Here is a 17,497-nt window from a genome sequence, read left to right on the forward strand (position 1 = left end):
TTAGCATCGCTAAACAGGCCAGAGGGCTGAATAGTCTAATTAAGCAGCAGAGAGGAATGGAGTGTGTTCAGAGAAGGATTGGTGTGTGTGCCTCGGTGTTCAGAGAAGGATTGGTGTGTCTGCCTTGGTGTCTGTGTGCGCATGTGTGTGTGCGTTGATCAGTATTCGCTCAGCAGTCACGATGTTTCTTGGAGAGATGAAAGCATCCTACTCGATGCTTTGTGATCTTCAGCGTTCACGTTGTACCTGTGTGATGTGCACTGTAGCCCGGATTGTCTGTGTGGAGAATCAATAGAGCATCATTGCGGGAAGTGTTTATTCACTCATAATCATCATGTATGAAACACAGGACCACAGTTCCACGCTCTCAGCTGGTGCTCTTTTAATTTATAGCCCTTCTTTATTAAATTATTTAATTAGCTTCTTTGAGTCTCACTTTCATGCTCCGAGTAAATTTATGCTTTTTCAATTTTTTTTGTATCTTGGTCCTTATATGACAGAGAATTATTTGATTGTGATAACCTATTTCATCCTATTGAGCAGTTGTATTTTTTGTCCCCGCAGTACCAGGGAGCACGTGACCCCGGAGATGAACAAGCTTCGTCAGAGCCTGAGGAGGAAGAAGCCCACCTACGTGCCAGAGGCCAGCAGACCCCATCAGTGGCAGTCTGACGAGGAGGCGGTACGCAAGGGCAAATGTAACTTCGCTGTTCGGGTGAGTTCTAGTCCAGCGCTGTACCATTATATAATAAATATTCCTGGATTTCCTTCCCAGGCAGATTATTAATAGAGAATATGATTAAAGACTATGAGTCCTATTGACAAGAGAATAATCTTTTAGTTTGGGGGAGGACTTTGCTACACATATCTCGACTAGATAAACCAAAAGGTCACACCCATTATAGTAAATGAAAGTTTCCTGGGTCTTAGCCCAAAGTTCATTCACCATAACTTATTTCCCTGTATATGGTTGCTCAACTTTACCAGGTGCATGGGATCTTTATTTGTTCAGCACCTTGAGGACAAAGCCGTTCAGAACTTGTTTTTATAACTCTTATTACCTGAGAAAAAGATGAGAGATCAATGCAACTCCAAATCTTGAAAGTATGAAGCTGGGGACAGAAGCTGATGAAGGCTCTGTCCAAAGATAAAAATCAACAAGCTGGGCTGGGTATGACATTAAGTAATATTGTAATCTCCATTTGACATTAGCGTTCTATAACTGAATGTAGCCTACACAGAGTTGACATGATCACATAAGTGGTAAAAGGACATTATTAAACATGGCAGAATTTGTGTCTTTTATACATAAAAACAGAACTGTGATTAACAAGAATCACAAGTGACAGTGACCACTGAAAATATTCTAAATTAAATTATATAAGCAAATATATTAAAACATTAAATTGTAAAAATTAAACAAGATGATAGTCTATTAGTCCCACTGAAGTTTGCCATGTTAAAGCAGCAAAGGAGAAAGTTAAATACACACTGAAAATAACTGAGGTTAAATTAATAAATATATAAAACACAGTATTAACTGCATTCAGCGCATCATGTGTGCGCTGAATGCACCACATGATGGACAGGAGTCCCACAACATCCCGTCAAAACATCATTGATTGAAAAGGAAATGTAGGTCAAGCTGAACCATGCGGTAACAATAGCAGAGAGCTCACAACTCCACTTGTCTGAATACAGATTATTCCTAAACAGCTTTGTTACTCGAAAGTTGGATCAGTCTTTGGCAAAGTCCCGGAACGTGGAGATAAAGTTGTATGATAAGCTGCAATCAATCAACCACTCCAGCACACTTTACAGAGTCATGTGTTGTTGTGTAGATCTATGTTGAAATATAACTGTAGTCATATCTCTGGTTGTGTTGGTTTGCCCTCTTATGGACATAATGTGCAAAAATAAATATTCCAATAACATTTTTATAAATAAAAGTAATAACTGGATGTTATTTGTTTACGTCTGATATTTGGCAACATGAGACTGAAAGATCATGACATTCACATCCTCGTGCCAAATAAACAAAAATATCTTGTTATCAGTAGAATATTGGATCCTCCCAGGAACCCTGTGGTATTTTCCCTTTGGGCCAAGAACAAACTCATATTTTCTCTCTCAGCGGAGTGCCACACGTGCAATAGATGCATAAGATGCATTATTAATGGGCCAATTTACTGATAACATGGGCTCATCTGTGTTGCTGAGAGACAAAGTGATTTGTTGAGCAGCTGGAGAGATGATGGCAGTAAGAGATGGAGGGCAGAGAGGGACGAATGACGACGAGGTGGAGTTATAGATTAAAGAGACCAAAGGAAATGACAGGGTGAGGGATGAGGGCACACGGAGGGGACGGGGAGACATTGTGAGATATGAAATGAGCAAGGGAGATGTAGAAGTGGATAAGAGAGGCGAAGAGAAAGACAAAGACTGAATGGTGGAAGCTGGAGAAAAGGGAAAGGGAACAAAGGAAGATGTGTCTCTAAGAAAAGGCCGAGTAAGCCTCTGAGGCAGGCTGAGGGAAAATGTTCCAAAGATTCACAGGGAAATAGAGCAGGAGATCGTTAAAAAAAAAGATCAGCCTCTATTGTTGCTTTTCCTTTTCCCTTGACTCTTCGTTCTTCTGTTCACTTCTTCTTTCTCACTCGTCTGCCTTTACTCAGTTTTACACCTCCAATGTATTCACGAGTCATGCACCATTAATGCCTGCTGAGCTGCACCAGAGAAAAAGAAAAGTACCATTGGGAGCTCAACACTGAGAGAAAAGTTTCAGAACAGCAGTAAGTTAAGAGGAGGGAAGAATGGAAATCAAACTAGTAATGCAAGCAGGATAAACAGATAAAGATCATTGGTTGCTTGTTTGTTTTTTTATGTCTTTTTATGTTTTGGGGTTGTCTGCCTGTCCCATTACTAGGAACACAATGTTTCAGGAACACCTTCAAGAAACTACTTCAAATTGAGGTAAAAGTTTTACTTGGACTCAAGGTTGACCTGATTAGATTTGGGTGGTCAGAGGTCAAGGTCAATGTGGCCTCTCAAACAGGAAATCCCAAGTTTACTTCAGGGAATTTCTTCTTTTGACCAGCTGACACTTGGAGTCGAATATGAACTGATTCGATTTCAGGGGTCAAAGGTCACTTGACCTCATAAGCCTGAAAAACGATGTAGTCTCTCAATGCTCTCCGTCTTTACTTTCTCTGGATATGGATAGTAGTAGCATATGGATTAGTTTTCTGGTCTATACAAGGGTTAGGGTTACTATCATTACAGTCTATAGTATTATTATTATAGTCCAGTAATATTATATTTGGATTTCAATTTGTTTCTTCATCATTGCTTTTCTAAAACTTGTCCTGCACTTCACCATGGATAGACCTAATTATTTAAGGTAGTGAGAATTTACAGGTTTTCCAATCCAACACGATGCTAACTGATTGTATCCACTACGATTGCATAACAGAAGCCAGGTGTTGGTGGGTTTTTTGGCCAGTGGTAAAGGTACTCTTGTTGCCATTGGGTTGCAGAAAGCCGTACAGGCAAAAGTTGAATCTAACAAACTGCTTCCTTTGGATATTTGTAGCCGTGCAGCCTCTTAAGCAGGTTTATATGATTTCAACAATTTGAGACCAAACTACTGCACTCAGAGCTCTCCTTCTTTCCTCCTCACTTGGCTCCTGACTCCAGCCGGGCTACTGGAGCTTTAATTGTGTCCCCGTTGGCTCCCCACACACCACAGCTCAACACTGGAGAGACAACATGAGGGGATGTGAGGCTATAAATTACTCTCCTGTCCTTGTTATCAGCAGCAACATGCGGCTGTTCAAATCCAGTATGCCTGCTTATTAGCAGCTTCACACCTGTCAATTTCACAGCACTTACTTAAATATTAAATACTGATACAAGCTAATGAGGCTTTGGTTATGATGACGTCTCATGCTCTGGTTTTCACGTAGTTTTCAGTTCAGCTCAGTTGTTGCGTCGCTGGCCTTGAGGTTAGATGTAAGAAATGTAACAACATCTGTCGACATCTGTCTGGTTCTGGCTTCATGTTTTTTCTGCTTTCTTTTCTCCTTAGTACCTGGGGTTGGTGGAGGTGGAGGAGTCGAGAGGGATGCATGTATGTGAGGACGCAGTGAAGAAGCTGAAAGTTGTACGTATCTCTCACATACACCCACACACGCACACACACTCACACACACACGCTCCGTGTCTTATGATGTTGTTATCCCTCAAGAATGGGCTATTACTAGAACACCTGAGTCACTCATGAACATAAAACATTGCAACATCCCCTCTGTTCTGGGCTCATTTGCCCGTTCATGCAGTCTATGTTGATTGTGTGACAGACGGAAGTGCCAACACAACGCTCAACACTTTTTTCTTCTTCATCACTTTAATCTCCTACATCTTCCTCCCCGTTGGGTCTTATTCCATATCTGTCGGCCTGGCTGCTCATCAGTCGCTCTCTGTCTGATCCCGCTTCACCCAAGAGAGCGGAAAATGAGATCTGAGCTAACATAGACACACATAAACACATACTGGCACACACACACAAAAACACACAGTTTTCCCCCTTGGGAAGCTGGATTGGATCAGGGAGCGTGTGAACACAGTGACACCGACCGGCCAGTGTCACACACTCAGTTGTTCTGCACTGAAGCAATGATGTGTCCTTTGTCACTTTCTTCTCAATCTTCCCATCTGTAGCTCTGCCACCACTTCTCTTGAGCAATGGGATCCGACTGGACCTTTGCATGAGAAACTGAGAAGCATATCTTCTGTTTCCAACGTAAAATCATTCTATAAACTGATTTAGCTTTCTCAGAGAAGTTTATTTTGCTCATGAGAAATGTTTTGTGCAGCGATTCAGATCTCCATTCATTTAGATTTTTCTCTTTTCATTCTCCCTGATGGATCAATTCTGTTTCTTTCCATCTTCTATCTTCATCAGCATCTTTCCTCTGCAGCAGCCCCTCCTCTCTGCAGATTCTTGCACTGAAAACATTTCTTTCGAGTTGCCCCCTCCCTCCACGTCGTCTTTTAGCTTTCATCTCCTTCTTCACCCCTTTCCCTCCACTACTTATTTTGTCTTCACCTCCGTTCTCACTCCCTCTCTCTTCCTCTTGGTAGGATAATGCAAAAATGGAGGCTTCTCATTGCTTTGCTGTGGGTTTCAAAGCCACTTTCTGCAGTGCTCCGATTGTTGCACTCACACACACACACATGAAAACACATGCACACACACAGTTCCACACTCTTCTTCAGCTCATGTATTTTTAGCATGGCCCATGCTGAGTGTGTTATTAGCTCTGCCTGGTTTCCTCCTCTGGAGAAATGACTCCTGGTGCCAGCTGGCACAGTTTTTAGCTCTGCCTGCCTCTCCGCTTCTTAACCCACCGCTTCCTCATTTGCTTGTAAGGGTGTAATGATCACCTTACATAACTGCAAATGAAGGAGCAAAACAGGCTGTTCATGCTAATGGCTTGTTGATTGCACCTCTGCAAGAATGAGTCAGGAAGCACCTGTTGAAACGGCCAATGATTGAAGCACATTTACGATGTAACCTGATCTCTTGAGTTATAAACCATTCACATTCTCTACTTTTCTGTCTTTTTTAGAGCGGGAAGAAGACAGTAAAGGCAGTGTTGTGGGTTTCCGCTGATGGTCTCAGGGTGGTCGATGAAAAAACAAAGGTAAGAAAACATTTGTTTTTGCATGTGTTTCTTTGTTTTGTCCTCCTCTCTTGCTTCCGTGCTTGTTTACCTCATCACTCTCTTAGCCACAAAGATGGCAGATTTGTGTTACACATGTATTTGTGTTGTCAGCCGCTGAAGATAAACAGATATACCTCCACCAAGCCCCAATAGTCCCCTTAAATTCAATCAAGTCACAAAAAACAGTACACACTCATATATTAGTCTTCTAATTGTGCCCGATTTTTTCCATCGAGATCTATTAGTCGCTGGAAAAATTGGTAACAACATAAAAAAATGGGAAATCCTGGAACTGCCTCTTAATACGGATCTGCACCGAAATGTTTTTTTTTCCCTCCTTTCCTCACTGACCCATATCACATCCTTTCACTAAGTTTTGTGGAAATCCGTCTTGTAGTTTTTGTGTAACCCTGCTAACTAACAGACAAACGCAAATGATGACATAAAAAAACTGGTGACAACAGGTGACAGAAACGTCTCCTTAATCTCTCACACATGTTAGTATAGTAAGTTCTGCCTTTGCTATCCCCATATTCAGGTAAGAGACATTTTCCATCCTCAGGCCAACCATAGCAGCCTGTTTCAGAGCTGATATATGTGACTCATGGTATCTTGCTGAAGATGCATAGTGGGGGAGGAAAGATCAAGTAAACACAGACACACACACATGCACTTGAGCAGTGTCTGGCGGCCAGGGAGGCCTCCTACTGCTTCTTTTGAAAGAAGAGCTGAATATAGAACCGTACAGAATAGAGGAAAGAGGGAGAGAGCCCCCTCACCCCCTCTCGCTCTTCTCTACAGTGATGTGTTTCAGGTAGATAAACAATATCCTTCCCCTCACTGCCACAGAGTCCCAGTGTTTTCCAAAACATTTTAAAGACACACTCCTGTAGCAGTAGAGCTGGTGCCCCACTTGGGTTCTCATGCAGGTTCAATAAAGGCAAATCCCCCCAGATTATTTTGATTTCAAAAGAGACACTGCTACACTGGGACAGATGTTTCTGCCTCAGATGTCTCTTGCTCAGATATTTCTCCGTCAGTAGCCATATCATATAGTCCCGGCTGAGGACCAAAGGTGACAGGCCTTTTCTGTCAGGGCTACCAGTCTTTGGAACAATCTCCCTGTGGAGACATACTACTTATCTTCGTTTAAATCTCTCTTAGAGACACATTTTTATAGATGTGCTTACTCGAAGTTCTGATCTTACCTACTATTTTAATCACTTTTGATTATTGCTTTATTTATATTTATATTTACTTTATTTCCCTCTTTGCTCATCTGTAACTTTTTTTGATTTTGTATTTGCGCTGAGCTTCAAATTGATTTAATTGTTTCTTTTAGTTGTTTTAAAAAACTGAGCTTCAAATTGATTTAATTGTTTCTTTTATTTTTTCTTAAAACTGTTTCCATTGTTGACCTTTAGATTTTTTTTGGGGGGGGGGTAAAGCACATTACGACTTGTTTTTTACAAGATGCACACCAGCACAAATAATCCCCAAACCATGAAATAGTCCCCAGGAAATGCTAATCTAATCTAATCTATTTCTGTTTAAATATTATTTGCAACAAACCACAGTGCAGCTGTTTCGAAACAATTACCGTTACTCATGATTTAAGTCTTGGAATTGGGGTCAGGAAGGGTTGAGGGACTGACATTGCATTAGATTGTCTCCTCTTTAACCTTTTTTTAATCCTCCTTCATGTTCTTGTCTATATCTTGTTAACCAGTGGCTTACCTGACGTGTGGCTTAGAATTTGACATAAATGTTTAATGTGGGTTAAAGTTATTACCTCAACCAAGGACATTGTTTTCACCTCCGTCCGTTGGTTTGTTGGTTGGTTTGTTGAACAGATTGTCATGAAACTTGTGGGAGGGAGTTAGGACAGAACCTGTTACATTTTGTGATGCATCAAGGAATTTCTGTCTTTAACATTGTGAGAGGGCATGTTTCAACATTTTCCTTGACTTCTCAGAGAATAATTCATGGATCCTTTTGAAAAATATCAGACACGTTGAGGACACTGATATCTATGAGTTGTTTCATAAAGTTTCCACATATTCTCCAGGAGTGTGTAGAGATTAAAAACAAAGAAGAGTCAAAGTCTGACCCGAGTGTTCATCAACCCTAAATGAAAGCTAATGTTGCGAAGATTTTAACTTAAATCCTCCTGCCTCCACCCATGAATCAGCATGAATGCCCTTCATAACACCCACACATTGTTCCAAGCCTGTGAATGTACAATACATGTGGGTTAATGTGGGTGAGCATGAGAGTCACAGCTCCTCACGACCTTGGTGATGCATCAATTGAAAGAAAGAGTCAAGTCTTTTTCTTTTAAGCACTTTCTCTGCGCACAAGGCTGAGCAGCTTCTCTGCTTAGATACAAAAGCCTGAGTCACACACTTCAGTGCTGTGTTCTTCCTTTCAGTGATGTAAGGACGTGATCTGAGTCACCTTTTCCCACACACACACGCAGAAAACTCTCGAAAACACACCGATAGATGTATTTCTATAGGATGAACAACTTACTGTACCAGTGAGAGGGAGCACACACACACACACACACACACACACACACATACACACACACACACACACACACTGCTCTCCGCTCAGCCTTTCGCCTCGGTACCAGCATCCCCCTTCAAACACTAATTGGCGCACAATGAATGGCCTGTTTTTCTGTCACCTCTTTCTCCTCAAATCCTTCCTTATTTTCTCCTCCTTTCCCGTCCTCCCTCTTCCTCTATCCCCCCCCCTCTTTGTTTTTGCCGACACTGGAGGAGAGGAAGGAAGTGCATGGATGAGTGTGTGAATACCTCTTTCTTCCCTTTCTTCTGTGTCTCGGCGCTTGTTTTCCTACTCTTTCTGTTTTTGGTGCGTCAAAGAGGTGAGCCGGGGCCCCTTATGTACAGAGAGAAGAAGAGGGGCCCCTCTTAGTCTCCTCTATCGTGTCTATAGACAGTGAGACAGCCTGAATAACCCTTTTTAGTGAAGGAAGGGTAAGTAGAGAGAATATCCCTGATGTGAGCAACAGGGTTCAGGGCTATTAGGGTCCCTTTCTGTTCTGTCACTGGTGGGTGTATAAATAGGCTGGAGTGAAGAGCACTTCCTCAGGTTAACTAGCTTGGGAGCAGAGTGTCAAGATCTGGATCAGTCTTTAACCTGGTGTCCTATTATTGAAGGTCCTGTGTTTGGTTAGAGAGACAATATCCTGTCAGTTGTGATTTGATGAGATCTACAGTGTAGACAACTGGACTGACTTCGATTCTCTCTGTGTCTGTTCCCTTCCGTCTCTGTCAGGACCTCATCGTGGACCAGACCATAGAGAAGGTTTCTTTCTGCGCTCCTGACCGTAACTATGACAAGGCCTTCTCCTACATCTGCAGAGACGGGACCACCAGACGCTGGATTTGCCACTGCTTCATGGCTCTCAAAGACTCGGTGAGTGGACAAGTAACCTGCTGTCGACCATTCAGGGACAGTAGTTAGGTCAGAGCCAGGATTACATTTGTTCCACTCGTTTTTGACTCTTACTCAGCCTTACTTTCTTGATAAAAGTTTATAAATAAATCAGCACCCAGCATTAGTTCCTAAACATAGTTGGATTGCACACAATAAAACTACAACTTCCATAAAATAATGACCAGTTTTAGCATATGTGCTTATATGTGAATAACTTAGTGTTATCCATATCCATAAGAATCACCACAGCAGTCTTTCTTGTAGTCTCTGCTGTCTAAAAAACTCAACCCTCTTTGCTACTCTCTGTCCTGACGGTATATCTGCACAAGCTGCAGCCCCACACAGAAAAATATGACTTGTTGTGTAATAAAAGGAATGCTCCTATTTCAATAAAAACAGTGAACCACAGAAGATTGTTGAGTAATCCTCAGTTCCAAAGCTGTATTTTATTCATTATTAACATTATTACTAATGTCACCAGGGTTTTGAATCAGGTTTTCTTACACTTGGAACAGAACCTGAAAGTTATTGTTACCTTCGGTTACATTTTTTGTTCTTTCTGTTCTTGGACATTTTTCATTTTATTGTCAGGTGAGCTCTTAAAAGTGTGTTTTTTTCAATCCAGCGTTGACAAGTGTATAAGATTATTATTAGTTAAATAAAAAAAACACTGATTGTGATGATGAGATATTAATCAAGGACATGCCCGTATTAATACATTTATGTATTTCTTGGTTAGACTTCTGTAGTGTGAGGCTTTCTTGATTGTATACGTTTCATAAGATATAATCAGATGTCATGTTGGAGCCCTGAAATTGTTCTCAACATTTCACACACTTAACAGTTACCCAGGTAATAGAAGTAAATAATCACGGCTTCAGCCTTATTTAAAATGTTGAACCCACACAAACACACAGTACAATCTTGAACCATGTATCATCAAGAACATAAATCCATTTTGAAGCACTAACCTCTAAGTATAGATGGGATTTGTGGTGTGAGTGTAATAGATTCATTGGTTATGTTGCCAGCATAACCTATTGATTTTTAACCTCATGTTTGTCTGACGCACCTCGAATGAGGAGGCTGAGATTCAATAACGACTGCAATAGAACCAGTCTCGTCATGGTGCATTGTGGTTTCAGCCCCAATCGTGGTTTCATCAGCTTAGTCTCTAAATTGAATTATTAATGTGAATGGAAGAGAACGTTGCACAGACCTGCAGGATTAGGAGTGAGGATTAGACAGAAGCCCACAGAGTTATCTGTCCATCTCTGTGTCTCTGTTTTAACTGCACATACTCTGTGTTTACTGAACTGTGTCTACCCAAGCTGTCTGTCAGAGAGAGGAGGTGATGTCAGGCAGGAAGGCGATGGGAAAGTAGGACTAAGTTGCAGAAAGCTGGTTGGGATTAGTTGCATTCAGAGGCACAAGGCATGCTGACGTTTGACCAGGTGTTAGGTTTATGGTTGCACTCAAATCACTGTGGCCTCTCTGTTACATGTGATTGAACGGATTTGATTTTAAGATTGTCATGAACATTAAGCACATTCTGCATTCAAGCTCCTCTGTGTGTTCAAACCCTTATTCGTTTTTTTAGAAAGTGTTAAAACCATCAGTTAGTGTTAACGTGGCTGTAACCTTAAAGTTATTTTAATCGCTGCCTTTTTTACTCCACTAGGGGGAGAGACTGAGCCATGCAGTGGGCTGTGCCTTCGCTGCTTGTCTGGAGAGGAAGCAGCGCAGGGAGAAGGAGTGCGGCGTGACGGCGTCCTTCGATGCTAGCCGCACCTCATTCGTCCGCGAGGGCTCCTTCCGTGCCAACGCCGCGTGCAGCCAGAGCAGCATTGAGCGGGATGACAAGCTGCAGGACAAGAAGAAAGGTAGGATGGTATTTCAAAGTGTGAACCTCAGACTGTATAAAAAGATGGAAGGCACGACTGCTCCTCCAAAGGGAAGCCAATGCACATCAATGGCCTCCTGGTAGAGGGCAGAACGGAGGTCGAAAATCCTGCCTCCTCAATAAAAAACTTCATGCTTGACAGCTGAAACTGATTCGTGATTGTTCGAGCTTGAGTGTAGCCAGGACCTCGATTCCGCTATTTCGCTACTCTGGCTCTAAATGACTGCTTCAGAGCAAGGTGGCAGTTCATATCCAGGATATTTAGGTTTAATTTCTGGTAATGGAGATGCATCGTCCATCTTTGTATACAGTCTAAAGCAAGCAAACATAGGCAAACGTTTACTTCAATAAATTTTATATATACGTGCATTATATTGGAAATATATCATCTTTATGGGACATGAATAATGTCTTGATCTATCCCACTTGTTTCCCCAGCAGACCAGCCCTCTGGCATCCCAGCTCTCCCACCTGGCTCCGCCTCCCCACCCGAGGGCGCAGCGTCCCCCATGGACCGCCAAGAACCAGGCGGGCCTCACGCCATCCCTCGCCGCCACGCGCCCATCGAGCAGCTGGTGCGACAGGGCTCGTTCCGGGGATTCCCAGCACTCAGCGGGAAGAACTCCCCCTTCAAGAGGCAGCTGTCGCTTCGCCTCAACGACCTGCCATCCACTCTGCAACGCAAGACTGACTACCAGGACAAGAATCCTGGTGAGTTGAGAAGTTATTGAAGTTAGACTCACAGGTGAGGTGGACTCATCCAGGGACGAGCCATATGCTTCCTGTTATCTGCTGTTTATGAGGGTCAGAAGGTCCCAACCTAGCTGTTCTCACCCGTTTGTAGAAACACACTCATCAGTCATTTTGGTTGTTAAAATGTCACTATGTTAAGAGAGGTTAGGGACCGTACAGTTTTTTGTAGTCTTCCCTCAAATTTCCTCAAACAAGATTTATATTACATTTCAGCCTTCATAAGAAAACAAGAAAACAAAACAAGAAAAACAGCAAGTCTTCTTCAAACTTTTATTATCTGACATCAGTGGTGGGGAAAGGACTGTCAGGAAAAGACAAAAATGCTTGTTTTAACATTTGTCATATGGTTATGAATTGTAAAATACATTGTTAATGTTTGATTTTGTGCCTTTGTAAAAATTACTTTTTGATACTTTTTTGAGGTACATTGAGGAAGTTTCTATTTTACTTCAGTTATTTATGTTAGAAAACAATTATGCCAACTCAGTACTGTTTTTTATTATGACTTCATTGTGGATGGTGTTACTGTGTTGGTCAAAGGATGGTGCGAAGAAAACATAAATAATGCTACAAAGGGCCTTTATAAAATTAACTTTATGTTCCCACCGCAATAGCATTTGCACACTCCCTTAGAGGGGAAGGAGTCACAAGTCATGTCACTATTAGATTTAACAGAAGTTGCACCAACATGGTAAGAACTGACTGTTCCCTTCCATTTTATTTCAAAAGCACTAAAAAGCACTTGAAACAGCATGTGGAGCATATTTGGTGAATACATCAAACTGAAACAGTTTCCACAGACACTGTACTAGACTGACACCTTTAAGCTGCTGAGTAAAAACCTCCCACATCACACTAGAATGATTCCTCATGTCAGATACGTGGCTCAAAATAAAAGCATATTTTACAGCTGTTATCGCAGAGGAAAGTCAGGCATATTGGAGGTGAATGCTGAGGCTTAAATATAGAAGGCCTGAGATCAATACACTTTATTAACATTTGTCTCAGAAGTGATCAATTCACTTGATATCAAAATGCCTCCTTAGGTTCTCCAGTGAAGAAGGGGATGGCTCCCTTGGATATAGGAAACAAATATTTTTCTCAAACTCAAATCCCCAAATCGTATTTAGTTATAATAAATAGCTTTAGTTATGTCACCATTTATAGACACAAATAGAAGCTATGCACTCAGGAACTGTGTGTTTCACTTGCATTTCGGTGGTTTGCAGACTGGAGCAATATTTCATTTTCCATTTGGCTTTGGTGTGACATCACTGAGCCCTGACTGGAGAGGTCTAACCAATCATATTACAGAATGAACCTGCAGCACGTCTCAGGTGCACTAATGTTTTCATGCAGACAAGGTGAAATTGTTCAGTTTAAACCACAAACTTTCCTTTCATTGGATGTGGCCCAAGATAAAAAGCAGTTATGTGAAGTGCCGTCAGTGCAACGGCACTGATGCCTGTTGCCTCTGCGACTCCGAGAGCTCCTGGCATTTTACTAAGGCCAATTATTAATAACTGACTCACCCTCACAGGTTGATGTACACACACACAAGAGAACACTCGCACACAGACACACCAGCTCAGTGTGGTGCCACAGGATCAGAGTGCTCTGTAGCGAGGCTGATTACAGTCATTAGCAGAGATGAGAGAGTTGACACGGGCGCTCCACTGACTGGAATACTAAAGCACAACAAGCAACTCCCACTCTCACTCCATTCATAATATTCTCCTCTTTCATTTATGCCTGTTATTCTTCAATAAATGTCCAGTGGCAATGGATTTGGTGGAAGGTTGAATCCTAAATGCGTAGTAGCTACTATCTCTCCCTCTCGTACAGAAAAACACAGCAGACACAAATCCACTTCCTCCCAGCTTCCTTGTGACTCTCCGAACAATTGGTGTATTGATTTGTGTGGTTGATCAGCCGTCCTGCTTAGCCTTCAGAAAGCTTTCTACCAGGCCTTTCACACACACACATAGACACACGTGTGAAGTGCATGGAGTGCTTGTGAACTATGTAGGACATTGAACAGAGAAGAGTCAGTCTTAGTAGAACAAAGCAAAGATGAGCCATCTTTAACGGGAGGCCTTACACACGCCTGCAGCCCCCTCTGCAGCCTCCAATCCAAAGTAGTGACTGTAGCTATAATGCACACAGATGAGAGAGACATGCATTTATCAAGAGTGGGCTTGAATCGTTGTGCTGTAGGATTCTAGGGATCTGACCCATAATGGGCCCATCTATTAAAAACGTGTATTAATTTACTACGTCCCACTCCTCTATGTATGTATTCTGTTGCTTAGCAAAAGAGCTGAAGTTGCACACAATGAGAAAGTTTGAATGCCCCTTGAAAAAATTAATCCAGGGAAAGGTTGAGCCGGGAAGGATGCACCCATTGTAACATTTGTTTCTCTGGCATAAAGGATGCATTTGTTGGCTGCATTCGAAGGAGCCTTTAAAATGGGACAGCACAGTCTTACCGGTGTGCAGCCACGAATTAGACCAGCACATTCTTTCCTCTGCATGAGAATGTCATGAAACTGTATGACAGTGTCAAAGTAGCCATCAAACTCTTCTTTGACAAGGTTTTTTTCGGCAACTGTGTATATGTGTGAGTATAGATCGGAACAGCAAAAAGGATGAGGGACTGAAGGAGAGAAGGAGGCAGTGAAAGGAGTAAACAAAAATCCTGGGGCCTCTCTGAGGGAGACGAGGGAAAAAGGAACAGGGGATTAGATATAATATCTATTTATATCTGAGGTCTGTGCAGAGTTTTAAAGCTGTAGTTCAAACCAAAGTCAGACGGGAACATTGTGCCGCTTTAATCCCTCGCTAGGAGGATCAGTTTCAATTTGAAAACATGGGTAAACTAATCCAAATTCACCTCTAAATCTGAGTCGTCCCAAGGCACGAAACATACAAGGCAATGATGCCACTGAATGAGGCAGGGTAGTTCATCGGCCTTCACACACTGAACAACATCCTTGTGCGCAGGAACCTTTTTAATTTCAAAATAAAGATGCTGATTAGCAAAATACGAGAACCTTGTGTTTTTAGGTCATTAGCAACAAAGTTCTGTTAATTCTCTATCCTCTTTAGTTTCTGTTTTTTAATCCTAACTGGGTCTTTCAACCAAATTAACATATTTTTCTCTCTGTTTGTTTGTCCTCCTACTCATCCCCCTGCTCTCCCTTCCATCTCATCTTTTCTTTCTTTCCCTGATCTCCATTTCTTTCTCGGCCCAACTCCTCCCCTCCCTCTTTTCTTCTCTTTCTTGCTGGTACCAGAGATGGATATGGGGTTGCCAGATGAGGGGGACTGTTGCATCAATGCCCTGTGTAGCCAGATCAACAACTCCTTCACCAATCCATCGGAGGAACTTTTTTGCAACCCCTCCATGTCAGTGAACGGCCCTCCAACTGGAACTGTGCCCCCTGCATTGCCCCCACCGCCTGCACCGATGCAGGGTAAGAAAGACTGCATCAGATCAATAGTAATAGTGAACTATCCTCAGTGGTGATGAATTTATTGCACTTTCTAAATCTTTTATTTCATTCCCTTAGCAAACTCCTCCTGGGTGCAGCCAGAGCCTCCACACCACTCTCCTCCTCTGTCTGTGGCAATGCAGAGGCAAAGCGGACACAGACGCACACCATCCGAGGCAGAACGATGGCTGGAGGAGGTCTCGAAGGCCATCAAGGCTCAACAGAGCCCTCCCCCAGGCCCAACTATCCCCGCCATCCCTGGACCGCCCACAATGTTGATTCATCAGATGTCAAGTCAGACAGCCATGTCAGCTGCCCCAGTGTCCACTGTCTCCATGGCCCTTGGCACCATGACCAAACCTCTCATCTCGGGCACCTCTGTCCTTTCAAGTCAGGCCTCAATGCCCCTTCCACCCATGTCGATATCATTAGTTCCTCTAATACCAGGCCCTCCAGTGTCAGGGCCTCCTATGTCCCTTCCTTCCATGTCAATCCCCACGATGTCTGGTCCAAGCATGTCTGGGGCTCCCATGATCCAGCCATCTCTTCCTGGGCCCCCAGGCTCTCTTCCAAGCTCCATGCAGCCCTTCCCCTTGGCTTTTGATACTACCCCGGCCGCTGTGGGAATGTTTGCCAGCCAGCCTGTTCAGCCAGCATTTGTGCCCATGCAGACCTACATGCCAGGCCTGGCCAGCAGTATGACCTACCCCAACGCTAGTGTGCCTATTGTGGGCATCACGCCATCGCAAATGGTGGCCAATGTGTTCTGCACCGCCACAAGTTCATCAGGTGCAGGTGGAGCTATAGGCTCGGCTGGAGGAGGCCCCAAAGTAGGGGCACTCGGAACGGTTGGCCAGTACCAGTCTTACCAAGGAGCACCTGGTGCAGTCGGTTCCACTGGTGGGTTTTCCACACCATCATTCTCTTCAACGCCGCCATTATCATCAGCTATCAATGGCCTCCCACTACATAGCAGCGCCATGATGAACCTCCAGAATGGGACGTCCATCAGTGGCGGGAATGGTGGCAGCAGTAGCAGTTGGCCACCAGAGGGAAGCCAGCTGACAGCTCCAGTGGCCGGTACTTTTCAAGAGGATGATCGCTTTGAGGCAAAGTGGGCAGCACTGGAGACCAAACCAGGGCCTCAGCAACCAGGAAATAAGGCGCCGGCTGCAGTAGCGAACCCATTTTCCAACAATCTACAAAAGACTTTTGAAATTGAGCTCTAAGACAAACTCTGTCTCCCAAAGCTGTAAGGGTAGTCCTGGAGTTAAAACCTGAGTAAGACAGGCACTAAAGGTCCCTACAGTTAGCCTAGCATCTGACCTGTGGCCGCCTAGCAACTTGTTAAAATCTCTGAACGTAGGCATTACTATTATGATATTAATTGCTTTCTTTACAATCCAGTGAGAGCTTGTGCGAAGGTTGGCAGGTTGTTACGCAGCCATTGGAGGATCAGGCACCTGACTGGATTAACTGAATCATTCAACTCCACCTGCTACATCCTCTGTTCCCTGCTTTCACCGCTCCACTCTGGCTTTACTTTACCTGCTGCAAGTCCCTGGATGTACTGTACACGCCCCCTTTGAGAACACTGTGGGGGCACAGTTCTGCAGTTTCTTTCTCTTAAAGGGGACTCCAGTCAGATGCATTCCAATTCTTTGAGATGTTTTTTGCAGATTGGTTTCTGGTGGAGATGCAGTTGATTGATTTCTGGACTTATGATCAGACTTTTGCTGATCTTAGCCATGCACAGCGGAAGCTAGGATACCTGAAAGGACTAGTCAATGATGGATGACCTGACCTGACTAACCCAAAAGGACAAATTTACCAATAGTAGAGATTTATGGCCAAAATTATTTTTATTTATTGTATTTTATTTTTTATTTTAACAAGTTATATATACTTTAAAATCAATTTTAAGGCAGTGTTTCAGATGGGTGTTTTTTTTTAATATCCCCAGTATTTATTTTTGTTGAACCTTAAAGAGGAGGGAAACTATTTTGGTAGCAAACAAGTTAAACTTATGACTGCACAGCAATAGAGGGAAAGCATTGCGGGAAACTGAGTCATGTAACAAGAACCAAAAAGCCAGGCCTGACAGTACAGCAGTGTGTAGTGAGACGTGTGGAACTTTAAGTGTATATAGCGGC

At 43.0% G+C, this 17,497-nt stretch overlaps 1 protein-coding gene across 1 annotated transcript; it reads left to right on the forward strand.

Moving 5' to 3' along the window:
* The first annotated feature begins 574 nt into the window (after nucleotides 1–574).
* numbl (NUMB like endocytic adaptor protein) lies at nucleotides 575–16,679 on the forward strand. Its single transcript, XM_061073599.1, has 8 exons — nucleotides 575–715; nucleotides 4,088–4,162; nucleotides 5,631–5,705; nucleotides 9,033–9,173; nucleotides 10,876–11,077; nucleotides 11,539–11,808; nucleotides 15,147–15,326; nucleotides 15,423–16,679. Exons 1-8 carry the CDS (start codon nucleotides 590–592, stop codon nucleotides 16,571–16,573), a joined length of 2,220 nt encoding a protein of 739 aa, XP_060929582.1. The 5' UTR covers nucleotides 575–589; the 3' UTR covers nucleotides 16,574–16,679.
* The last annotated feature ends 818 nt before the right edge of the window (nucleotides 16,680–17,497 follow it).

The sequence above is a fragment of the Limanda limanda genome, chromosome 6 (assembly GCF_963576545.1).
Source record: "Limanda limanda chromosome 6, fLimLim1.1, whole genome shotgun sequence".
In the NCBI taxonomy this organism is placed as follows: Eukaryota; Metazoa; Chordata; class Actinopteri; order Pleuronectiformes; family Pleuronectidae; genus Limanda; species Limanda limanda.

Excerpts from the sequence above, each read along its gene's own strand:
- numbl (XM_061073599.1), top strand. The coding sequence starts at position 590 with ATGAACAAGCTTCGTCAGAGCCTGAGGAGGAAGAAGCCCACCTACGTG. Across the intron at positions 716-4,087 it reads AATGTAACTTCGCTGTTCGG|TACCTGGGGTTGGTGGAGGT; the intron begins GTGAGTTCTAGT and ends TTTTCTCCTTAG. Across the intron at positions 15,327-15,422 it reads ACCGCCTGCACCGATGCAGG|CAAACTCCTCCTGGGTGCAG; the intron begins GTAAGAAAGACT and ends TCATTCCCTTAG.